This window comes from Dama dama, chromosome 20 (genome assembly GCF_033118175.1).
Source record: "Dama dama isolate Ldn47 chromosome 20, ASM3311817v1, whole genome shotgun sequence".
In the NCBI taxonomy this organism is placed as follows: domain Eukaryota; kingdom Metazoa; phylum Chordata; class Mammalia; order Artiodactyla; family Cervidae; genus Dama; species Dama dama.
This window is the reverse complement of record NC_083700.1, coordinates 78322497-78335137: the sequence shown is the minus strand read 5'-3', so window position 1 is coordinate 78335137 and position 12641 is coordinate 78322497. Positions and strand designations below refer to the sequence as shown.

Here is a 12641-nt window from a genome sequence, read left to right as displayed (position 1 = left end):
GGAGCCTACTTAAACTCATGTGCATCGCATTGGTGATGATGCCATCCAACCATCTCATCCTCTGTCATCTCCTTCTCCTCCCATCTTCAATCCTTCCCAGCATCAGGGTCTTTTCCGATGAGTCAGTTCTTTGCATCAGGTGGCCAAAGTATTGGAGCTTCAGCTTCAGCATCAGTCCTTTCAGTGAATATTCAGGACTGATTTCCTTTAGGAAGGACTGGTTGGATCTCCTTTTGGTCCAATGGGACTCAAGAATCTTCTTCAACACCACAGTTCAAAAGCATCAAGTTGTTTTTATTCAATTCTGCATGATAAAGAGTCTAAAATGGAAATTTTCAATTGGAAGAAAATTCAGTCATTGTATTCTCATCATTGTTAGGATAATTTTTTTAATAATCTGTTCCTGGATAATAAATTACCCAACACCCAGTGGCTTAAGACAATAATCATTTATTATCTCAGTGTTTATACGTAAGGAATCTGGGCACAGCATGTTTGAGTGCCTCTGCCCAAAGGTATCTTATGAGGTTGTGATCAGACTGTTGGCCAGAGAGGCTGTCATCTCAGAGTTCAACTTGGGAAAGATCTGCTGCTGAGTTCACTCACATGGTTGCTGGCGGATTCGATTCTGAGGGCCTCAGTTCCTTGCCTCTCCATAGGCTAGCTCACAACATTCTCTCTGGCTTACCCAAGAGAGAGCACACAGGTGGAAGCCATGGTCTTTCTGTTACCTAATCCATCTCTTGACACCCCATGACCTCTGCTGCATTCTGTTCACAAGAAGCTGGTCATTAAATCCAGTCTGCCCTCAAAGAGATACCACACAGCGATGTGAATATCAGGAAGTGGGATCATTGGGGGACCAACCTGGAGGCTGCCTACCCCAGTAAATAGAAAGCAATCTCAGATGAATGACAACCATAAGAACCTAAAGAAACAAGCATATAGCATATCAATCATTATTTCTCCATTAAAAGAACATCTGTGTAGGTTACCTTAAAAATAGATACTGAATCAGAGAACCTTAGGTTAAAAAGACAGTATAAAACACAGCTGGCTTACTGTCCTCCATCCATTAAAGCTGTCATTCAGCCCTTGCATCTTTAGTGATAGGAAATCTACCACTTTAATTTTTGAGGAACTCCTCTTGAAAGAAGTTTTCACTGTGAGCTACGATGAGTTCTCAGTCATTAGCCCTAGCTGGAGAGTCATTTTACTCTAGAGTCTAGGTGCTTCTTCATGCCAATACAAGGGTTTTCTTTTTTGTTTTGTGTTAAAGTTTCTTTCTTTTATTTTCTATTTAGCATCATACTTTTGCTTTCACTTTGAAATTAACCAATTAGCCCTCATAGCAACCCTATGATGTAAATATTGTCATTATCCTCATTTTGTTTTAGATAATGAAATTTTAGCATAGAAAGGTTAGGTAATCTACTCAGACACTACTTGAAAGCAGCACAGCTGAGATGTGGACACAGGCAACTTGGCTCCTATGTCCACATTTTTTTTTCTTTTTTTACTGCTCTTCTACACTGATGAATTTTAAAACAGAAATGTTTTTTTGGAACTGCTTAGCATAGAGACAGATAACCTTGCAAATCTCAGTAGTCTCTGGAAGAACCATCATTTTAAAGCCTAGTTCCCCCAAAATGTATATTCCTGGTGAAGATCCTAGGTCACTGAGGAAAGAGTAAATCAGGTTCTGAATGCTCTATTTCAGAAGGCAGAAGAGACCTCCATCTGTGATGGTTGAATTACCACAACCGTGGATGCCTGGAGGAACTTGCCTTCTTTGATCTAGTAAACTCATTAGGAGCATCTCTTTACCTGACACTGGCTAAATGAGGCCTCGTGGCCCAGAACAGGCAGGATGGAAGAGCCACAGAAGCAGGGAGATGAAAGCTTAGCATCAGAAGGGCATGAGTAAGAAGATTGGGCCCAGCAGGTCCTTGAGGCAGGAAAGTCCAGTGGAAGAGAAACTTGAGTTGCTGCCTTTAGCCAGCCTCTGATGTAACATTCAGTTTGTATGTGTTTGTTTAGATACAGACATGGTCATCATTTACCTGTCCGCTGGCATTACATCAAAGGACTCTTCAGAAGAAGATAAAAAGGCGACTCTCCGTGTCATCAATGAAGAAAATAGCTTTCTAAACAACTCTGTAATGATTCTCACCTACGCCCTCATGAACGGTAGGTAGTATTTCGAGATCCTTTTCCTTCAGATAAAATGTTCTCTCTAAGTGCATGCTGCTTTAAGAAAATAAGAAAGAACCATCACAGGGTGCTTTGATGACGATATAAGGAGCAGATTCCTTCCCAAACCCAGCTTTCTCCCCCTTATATGGGTACTCAGGGCATGTGTCAGGATGTCCAGCCGGCTCTTCATTTCTAAAACTTCTGCAGTTACACAGTCTTACACAGGCATCTGTGCAGCGACCGCCCCCCCCCTGTTTTTTTTTTTTTTTTTTTTTTTTGGTTTCTCCGTATATACTTGGGTTTTGATACTGTATGGAGCTTATTAACTTATCTCATTGATTTAAGATCAGGAAGCCCAAGTACTAACCTAGATTGTTCTGTAAAACCAGGACTGTGAATATCACATTTACCTGCAGAATCACCAGCTGAAGCTTCCTGTGCCGCTTTCTCCCTATCCCCTTGCGTAGCTGTGTCATGGCAATGAGATGTGTCTACTTGACAGAGTTCTTGTGAAGACTAACCCTGACATACAGTGAGCACCCAGGATGGAGCCAGGCACTTGCTAGGTGCTCATTAAGGTTGATTGTGGGGCTGTTAAATCAGTCTGTGAGAGAGTTTACTAAACTGACAAATCTGATGGAATACTCAGTAGTTTCCCTTCAGCAACTTGACCATCCTGCAGTCTGACGACAGCCCAATTTTCTAGCTCCCTGCTGTATCGTGTACCTCCCCCCTCCCCCACACCTATGAATACACAGCTCTTCCTTTTCTTCTTTGGGCCCCTTCCTCTCAGTGTTCAAAGTGGCCCCATTCTCTTGTTTTTGAGAGAACACGTCTTGATTTAGGGTCCTCCTCACCCGTGGTCTCTTATCTCCCCTCTCCACTTCCAGATTTCCATGCAGAACCAGCTGGCTTGAGGGGCACTGACTCTTATATTTTAATGGGATAAGGATTACTTGTAGATTCATCTTTAAATGCAGACTCCCAGGCGGTGTCTACAGATTTGTGATCAGACCCTCCTAAATAAGTTCCAGGAATCTGTATTTAGGCCAGCATGATTGTTTTCCAGATATTTTGTGGACTCCTTGCACATGGAAAAACACAGGGGCTGATGTCTAGAGGTTTTCAGTTTCAGTCTGCATTTGCTAGCCATGTGGCTTATGGCTAGTTACTTAATCTCTTGGGGGGCCTCACTTTGATCTGTCAAATGAAAAGAATAAAATCTCCATAGGGGTGCTCTGATAATAAATACGCAAGATATGTTGTGCTTATGAAGCACATACCATATAAAACAGAGTGAGCTGAGGTCTTAGAGCTGTATTATACAACACCTCTTGTCTTCAAGAAGCCCTTGACCCAGTGAGGAAGACAGACAAGGCAAATGAATTAAAGACAATAGAACAGGTGTAAGGAAACATAAAAGGAAGTGATCACGCCTTTCCCATGTGTTTTGAAGGTCTGCTCAGGCAGATACTGAGCAGGTTTCTTGCAGTCACCCATCTCTTCACTGGTCCTGGATCTTCCCATGGGAGTATCATGTGCACTTGCTGTGCCCCTGATAATTCCACTTTTTGAAACTTCTGGTTACTTCCCCTAACCACTCTCATCTTTTCTCTTTCTTCCCATAAGCTAGCCTGACACACCTCTCTGAGAAGTATCTCTGAACATTGCTCAAGAGGATTGACACATTCCCTTAATTCTGCCAGTTCAAATAGGGACGCAGAATCACAGTGAAAATTGTGGTCTATCAAGTTTATTATCAGAATAAGAACATGTACTAGTGATGAGAATGTAAATTGGTGCAGCCACTGTAGAAGACAGTATGGAAGTTTCTTAAAAAACTAAAAATAGAGCTACCATATGATCTAGCAATCCCACTCATAAACTTCTGAGAAGCAAAAGCTCAAATTCAAAAAAAAAAACAAATACATGCACCCCAAAGTTCATAGCAGTACTATTAATAATAACAAAGACATGGAAATAACCCAATTGCCCATCAACAGATGATTGGTTTAAGATGTGGTAAATGTGTGCAATGGAAATTACTCAGCCATAAAGAAGAATGAAACATTGCCATTTACAGCAACATGGATGAACCTGGAGAATTAAGTCTGAAGTAAGTCAGATAAAGAAAGACAAATATGATATCACTTATATGTGAAATCTTAAAAAAAATAAAAATAATACAAGTGAATCTATATATGAAACAGATTCACAGACATAGGAAACAAACTTACAGTTACCCAAGGGAAAAGGTATCAGGGAGGGATAAATTAGGAGTATGGGATTAACAGATCCTGCTGCTGCTAAGTCACTTCAGTCGTGTCCGACCCTGTGCAACCCCATAGACGGCAGCCCACCAGGCTCCCCCATCCCTGGGATTCTCAAGGCAAGAACACTGGAGTGGGTTGCCATTTCCTTCTCCAATGTGTGAAAGTGAAAAGTGAAAGTGAAGTCGCTCAGTCATGTCTGACTCGTAGCGACCCGATGGACTGCAGCCTACCAGGTTCCTCCGTCCATGGGGTTTTCCAGGCAAGAGTACTGGAGTGGGGTGCCATTGCCTTCTCCAACAGATCATACTATACATAAAATAGATAAACAACAAAGATTTACTGTGTAATGCAGGGAACCATATTCAATATCTTGTAATAACATATATTGAAAAGTAATCTGAAAAATATATATAAGTATATATATATATAACTGAATCACTTTGTCGTACACCTGAAACCAACACAATACCTCAATTTAAAATAAGAGAATAAGAATGTACACAATTGGGGGGGGGGACTGGAAGAGTAAAGATGCAAAAAGAGGAATTGACAACTCAAAGGTTATTAACCAGCTCTGATCTGGGTGAACAAGTTAAAGTTTGCAAGGATATCTGGAGGCTAGGACACTGCAAAGGGTGGGAAGTCTGGTGTAGAAGTCTGAGAGCTTGTTGTCCCTCTGTGGCTGCTCTCTCTCTGAATTCTCAGTGAAGCATCCGGAGTGAGCCTGCCCTTGGCTGGGTTGCCCTTGGTGAGTAAGCCAGCAGTTGGGAAAGGGAACACAAATCAGAAGAGTGGAATGAACTGGAACTTTCAGGTCCCTCTGTGTCTGTCTCTTAACATCTCTCACTTCACCTCTCCAGTTACAGCACTTCACTTTCGGGCCACGTTTAACCTGGAAGCATAGAAGAAAGGGGATTCTGGGAAATGTAGTTTCCAGCATGACCACACTGTTGATAGAGTAATCCAGTCTGCCACCCTGCTTACTCTCTGTCACCCCTACACAATGCTTCGTAGTGGAGTGACCTAAAATAACCCGATCTTGATGTCTTGTGCTGTGCTCTTTGTCTAGTAGATATTCCTGTTTGTTACTTTTCTTGTACATTTTGAAAGAGCCATGCAGTTCATGGCAAAGAAAGGAAATGTTTCTATTGCCTCAAATTGTCTCCTTTTATCATTCACTCCTGTAAGCTTCTCAAGGGTGTAAGATCAGGGATCAATCACATCTTTTGTGTTGTCTTTTACTCTGAAGTATACCACTCACCTCCCATTTCGATTCTGTGTCAAGCAAAGGTAACAATAGTCTGATTCTGATTCTCCTTTAGCATTGTCTGAGTGGAGCAAAATCCAAATTATTTATATACAGTGTGTTAAGAAAGAAATTATATCCATTAGATCCTGCCATGATTTTAGAAATGGACTTCCAAAGCTAGAAGTATATATATATTTCCTATTAAAAAATGATAAAGTCACTGAAGGTAGGTGAACCATGAACTCTTAGATTTTTTAATGACTAAACAGTTCAAGAACATGAGGCAAAAATCTTTTTAAAACTCATTGGTAGAATTTCAGTAGTGACTGAAATAACTTGAATTTGTTTACAGTGATACCCATATGGGATCAGTTACTAATCCTTTTGACTGTGTTCCAACAATAGCAAACGAAAACATTAAAAAAGGTTTATTAAATTTATTTTTGTGCTATAGATTACAGATGTTGTAGAACAATACATCCCAGTATGCCTGAATCTTTTACAAAGATTTTAAAACTCTCTAAACATAAAAAAATATATATTAAATAAATCAAATCCAGTATTATCCCTATAATATAAAGCATGAAAACATTTGTAATTAAAGTGAGTTTAAAGAAATGGGGTTTGGAGACATCACTAAATACAATCCATAATTCTTTCATTTAGTTGCATGAGACTTTGGCAAGTGTTTAATAGGCAAAGAGGTAAGAAATGAAATGGTAAACCTCAATCCTTTAAAACTCTTACAACTTCATCTGCTAATTTAAATTAAATGCAGACTTGTTCATCATTACTTTTGCTTTCAAATATTAAATGCAGAAAACTAATTTACATTTTATAATTAAACTTTCAAGGAAGAAATCCTTGCTGAATGGGGCTCCTCTATTTAGTCATGTGTTTTTCATCATTGCCTTTTGAAGAATTCCTTTGGCCTCTTTACCATTTGAGGAAAGATCATGCCTTCAGCTTTGTTCCTCTGCAGGAACTGGTATCTGTGTCCTGAGTCCAGATTGTCTCTGCAGAGATCCCTTTGGCCCTGCAAGACCTCATTGAGACCCTTATTAGATCTAAATGACAAGGTTACCCTATGGATATACACCATTTTGTTTTACATTGTCTTCCCTTGGCCTTCTATTTCAGATGGGGTGACTGGCTTGAAAGAGCTGGCTTTTCTGAGAGATCTGGCCGAACAGAACTCAGGGAAGTATGGCGTGCTGGACCGGATAGCCTTGCCTGTGATTAAGGGCAGCATGATGGTGCTGAACCAGCTGAGTAACCTGGAGACCACAGTTGGCAGGTTCTATACCAACCTTCCCAACCGGATGATTGATGAAGCTGTCTTTAGCCTCCCCTTCTCTGATGAGATGGGAGATGGTGAGTTAGGAGAAAACTTCCTACTGAAGGAAAATGAAAAGAAGTGGACATGAGTCAAACAGTAACTTTTAAATATTGTTCAGTATTTGCCATGTGAGCATTAGAGGGAGTGGGCATCTCTTTCTATGGTCAAAGGATTGTGTAGCCTCCCCGCCACTGGCCCAGTGAGTACTGTGTTCTAGAGCAGAAATCCACAGCCTCATTTCTTCCTCATTGCTCTAGCCTCAGTCAACATAATGGGTCTTGGGATGGAAGGTGGGAGGGAGATACAAGAAGAAGGGAACTTATGTACACTTACGGCTGATTCATGCTGATGTATGGCAGAAACCAATATAACATTATAAAGCAATTATCCTCCAATTAAAAATAAACAATTAAAAAAAAAACATAATGGGCACATCTAGAAGCTTTGTGAGGATTCCCCCAAATCTAAAAGTGAATTTGGTACTAAAGAGTAACTTTGCGTAGCAAGTGGTAAATAAGACAGAAGTGCTTGGGATTCAGCATCAAAGGCAAGGCAACATAGTGTAGTCAAATAGATACAGGCTTGACGTGGATAGGATTTCAAATCCTATTCTACCATTTGTTATTTTTGGTAATGTATTTAATCTTGTTAACTCACATTTGGTTATCTGCAAAAACACATCTTTCACGTAATAAGTCTTTGGGTTATTAAGTTTATAAGATTTATTAGTGTCCAAAATACCTTTCAGTAATAATTAACTGGTCTAGGTTTATTATTTTGTTTTGGTTCTTACTTGGAGAAGGAAATGGCAACCCACTCCAGTATTCTTGCCTGGAGAATCCCATGGACAGAGGAGCCTGGTGGGCTACAGTCCACGGGGTCACAAAGAGTTGGACACGACTGACCAACTTCACTTCACTTTGTTATTACTACTATTATTGTCATTAATATCCTGATGTCACAAGTTACCCATAATACGATGTCAGGTAAAGTGTTTAATCTTCATAGGATTAAATTTTTAGTCTTTAAAGTAGTAAAAATAACATTTCCATCAAAGTAATTGTGAAGATTAAAGGCACTAGTATATTTAAAGCATCTGCAGGAAAGCCAGGCCAACAGTATGTGCTCAGTAAAAATACAATTTTTTCTTCCTCAATTTCTTGCTTATCCTTTTCCCCTATGTCCTTCCCTCTCGTCTTCTCTTGATAAGGAAGTTTAAGAGGCAGCTAATTACTAGGCAAACAGCATCACCATATGAGATCTTGTTTTTAAGTTCCATTTGCTAGAAATTTTCAAAATATTCAGAGAAAACTCACATATAAAAAGTAATAAATCTTATAGAGGCTATGATTTATAGAAGTTAGGTACACATGTTCTTTCTATAGGGAAGAAGCATGGTAGCTACTGCCACACCTCAATTTCTTTTTCCTTCCTAGTTCGGGCAGGGCCAACAGATGTGTATAGAATAGAAACTCATGCCTTTACATAAGGTTATTTCCTTTAATATGGAAATGTCAAGTCTTAAATGTGAATGACAATTCATGCATTTTACCAATGTGGCTGAGTGCCAGTCAAGTATTTTGTCAGGCAAGGATGGATAAGACACATATCTCACCCTCAAGAAGTATTTTAATCAGATAAGAGAAAAATAGATCAATGGAACATGACAATTCTGTGTGAAAGGAATTGAGACAGTTGTAGAAACTGAGTCCTAATCAAGCAGAGTGGATTATGTAGTCAAGTTCAGTTACCGTTAGTGGTATCACGTAGAGTGGGACCCTTCCTAAAATTTTCCATCCAGAAGCTACCATGCTTTAAATTAAATTATATGCAAAGTTGATGCTTTCCAAAGTTTATTCCTTAGGGCCTGTTTTATGACTCCCATGTAGTAGGTTTCAATCACTATTTGCTGATTTGCTGCATTCTCTTACTAGAGTATATCATTCATCTTTGCATTTTCAGTCCCTGAAATTACTGGGTAACACTTCCTCTAACTCCATGACAAGGGGACCCTGAGTCTAAAGAAACTCATGTTTAGATGGCTCTAATTCAAAATCTTCACAGATTCAAGTATCAGTTACTAGACATATTTCTTTTAAAATGCAAGTCTGTGTACTTTAAAGTAGGGAGGGTGTATGGGGGTTTCATTAAGTGTAGCAAGAGCTTAGCATACTTTATTTGCCACAATGGGATAAATAGTCTTCTGTCCAAATTGATAATTGAAAAGTAAGACTGCCTTTCTTTTATCAAGCTTGCTCTCAGTACGTCCAGAGGAGAACAGAAATTTGAAGTGAGCATATGGTCCCCGAGTATTTCTGTTGCACTTTGCTGCTCTGTGAAAAAGACTTTTCTTTGACTAGAGCCCAGGGGAATGTGACATACAGACTGTGAACTCTGTCTTCTGGCCCTCATAGCAATGCTCCCATCACTTATAACCCCTTTGCCCAGGGATACCTGAGCAAAAATCTCCAAAATTCATATTTAAAAGCTTCTTTAAAACCAATAAATAAAAAAAAAAAACCCAATAGATAGCATTCTGAAAATTGACTACTTAAAGAATGCTTTTGAATTTGTAATAAATACCCATTGCATAGCTCTTCTTTTTTCTTGTCTTCAGTTGAGTTCAGTTCAGTCGCTCAGTCGTGTCTGACTCTTTGCGACCCCATGAATCGCAGCACGCCAGGCCTCCCTGTCCATCACCAACTCCCAGAGTTTACTCAAACTCATGCCCATCGAGTCGGTGATGCCATCCAACCATCTCATCCTCTGTCCTCCCCTTCTTCTCCTGCCCCCAATCCCTCCCTGCATCAGGGTCTTTTCCAATGAGTCAACTCTTCGCACGAAGTGGCCAAAGTACTGGAGTTTCAGCTTCAGCATTAGTCCTTCCAATGAACACCCAGGACTGATCTCCTTTAGGATGGACTGGTTGGATCTCTTTGCAATCCAAGGGACTCTCAAGAGTCTTCTCCAACACCACAGTTCAAAAGCATCAATTTTTCGGTGCTCAGCTTTCTTCACAGTCCAACTCTCACATCCATACATGACCACTGGAAAAACCATAGCCTTGACCAGATGGACCTTTGTTGGCAAAGTAATGTCTGTGCTTTTTAATATGCTGTCTAGGTTGGTCATAACTTTCCTTCCAAGGAGTAAGCGTCTTTTAATTTCATGACTACAATCACCATCTGCAGTGATTTTGGAGCCCCAAAAAATAAAGTCAGCCACTGTTTCCACTGTCTCCCCATCTGTTTCCCATGAAGTGATGGAATCAGATGCCATGATCTTAGTTTTCTAAATGTTGAGCTTTAAGCCAACTTTTTCACTCTCCTCGTTCACTTTCATCAAGAGGCTTTTTAGTTCCTCTTCACTCTCTGCCATAAGGGTGGTGTCATCTGCATATCTGAGGTTATTGATATTTCTACCAGCAATCTTGATTCCAGCTTGTGCTTCTTCCAGCCCAGCGTTTCTCTTGATGTACTCTGCATATGAGTTAAATAAGTAGGGTGACAATATACAGCCTTGACGTACTCCTTTTCCTATTTGGAACCAGTCTGTTGTTTCATGTCCAGTTCTAACTGTTGCTTCCTGACCTGCATACAGGTTGCTCAAGAGGCAGGTCAGGTGGTCTGGTATTCCCATCTCTTTCAGAATTTTCCACAGTTTATTGTGATCCACACAGTCGAAGGCTTTGGCATAGTCAATAAAGCAGAAATAGATGTTTTTCTGGAACTCTCTTGCTTTTTCGATGATCCAGCGGATGTTGGCAATTTGATCTCTGGTTCCTCTGCCTTTTCTAAAACCAGCTTGAACATCTGGAAGTTCACGGTTCACGTATTGCAGAAGCCTGGCTTGGAGAATTTTGAGCATTACTTTACTAGCGTGTGAGATGAGTGCAATTGTGCAGTACTTTGAGCATTCTTTGGCATTGCCTTTCTTTGGGATTGGAATGAAAACTGACCTTTTCCAGTCATGTGGCTGAGTTTTCCAAATTTGCTGGCATATTGAGTGCAGCACTTTCACAGCATCATCTTTCAGGATTTGAAATAGCTCATCTGGAATTCCATCACATCCACTGGCTTTGTTCATAGTGATGCTTTCTAAGGCCCACCTGACTTACTGAGTTATAATTAGCGTACAACAGAGCATAGTTTTAGTGTATAAAATGATGATTTGATATTTGTATATATTGCGAAATACTGCAATAAGCTTACTGTATACAAACCACCTCATGTGGTTATAATTTACTTCTTGTGTTAAGAACTTTAAAGATCTACCCAAAACAACTTTCAAATGTTCAATACTAATAACTATAACTATAGCCCCTGTGCTGTACATTATATACCCAGAACTTACTTGTCTTACAACAAGGCATAACTTTTCATGGTTTTTCAGTGTTGTATCCACTTCTTCCTTCCACGTGGTACATTTAATTGGCCTTTGCAGTCACAACAACTCAATAATACTTTGAGTGGACATCAGACACTATTCTCTCTGTAGAAGTCTTCAAGATGATTTTAATTCCTTTCCTAAGTGTTGATAAAAGAATGGCTCTCTGCCATGCTGGTAGGCATGAACATGTCATCAAGTACTATAAGACATAAGAGCAAGATGGAGAGAAACTATCCGTCTTTTTGTTCTAAATTTTATTTAGAACCATGTTGTTGCTGTTCAGTCGCTAAGTTGTGTCCGACTCTGCAACCTCATTAGAACCGTGGGATTGTAGAATTGTCAGGTTCCTAGAGATCACTTTGTTCTCAGCTCCCTATACAATGCACAAGGAGACGCATTCAGAGAGGTGGCACGTCTTCGCCAAATCAGTAGTAGAAGTGAGAAGACAGCCCAGATGTTCTGCTGCTCCGGGTAATGCATTGACCACTATTCATGCCTTCTACTTCTGTAGGTCTTCCATCCCTTGGCTTTTCTCTTTCCCTATTTATCCTATTGTATGGCCTGCGAGCTAAGAATGATTTTTATGTTTTTAAAGATTTCTTAGGAAAAAAAGAAACAAAAAATACGCACCAGAGGTTAAATAGCTCACAAAGCCTAAAATATCTACTATCTGACCATTTACGTAAACAATTGCAAGCTCTTGGCCCAAGTGACTAGAAATACATTCCCTTAGAATTTTAATGTCTCCTTTAGCTGCTCAGAGTTCTAAGTGGCCAGATCATAAGATTCTGTACCTTTTTATGTTTTATTTTTCTCATTATCTTTCTGGTTTTTTATAGGATTCATTAATAAAGTAGAATACCTTATAAACTTTCCTTTGTCCATAATCTCTTTCACTTAACATCCCCTAGAAATGAGTAAGGTGAGCTTCCTTGGTGGCTCAGCAGTAAAGAATCCTCCTGCCATGCAGGAGACATGGGAGACGGGTTCAATCCCTGGGTTGGGAGGGTCCCCTGGAGAAAGAAATGGCAATCCAATCCAGTATTCTTGCCCGGAAGCTTCCACGGACAAAGGAGCCTGGCGGGCTACAGTTCATGGGGTCACAATAGAGTCCGATGTGACTGCACAACTGAGCCCAGCACAGCACAGAAATTGGTAAGGTAATTACTGCTGTGTCCTTTAAATGGACTTGAAG

The 12641-nt window shown here is 40.1% G+C and overlaps 1 protein-coding gene across 3 annotated transcripts in view; it reads left to right on the top strand.

Moving 5' to 3' along the window:
- CACHD1 (cache domain containing 1) overlaps window positions 1-12641 on the top strand; it is a 229998-nt gene that overhangs the window by 175078 nt on the left and 42279 nt on the right. For all 3 annotated transcript variants that reach the window (XM_061121691.1, XM_061121692.1, XM_061121690.1), the window contains 2 exons: window positions 2041-2190; window positions 6859-7092. In XM_061121691.1, the coding sequence (XP_060977674.1) occupies window positions 2041-2190; window positions 6859-7092 (384 nt within the window). The remainder of the gene's footprint in view (window positions 1-2040; window positions 2191-6858; window positions 7093-12641) is intronic.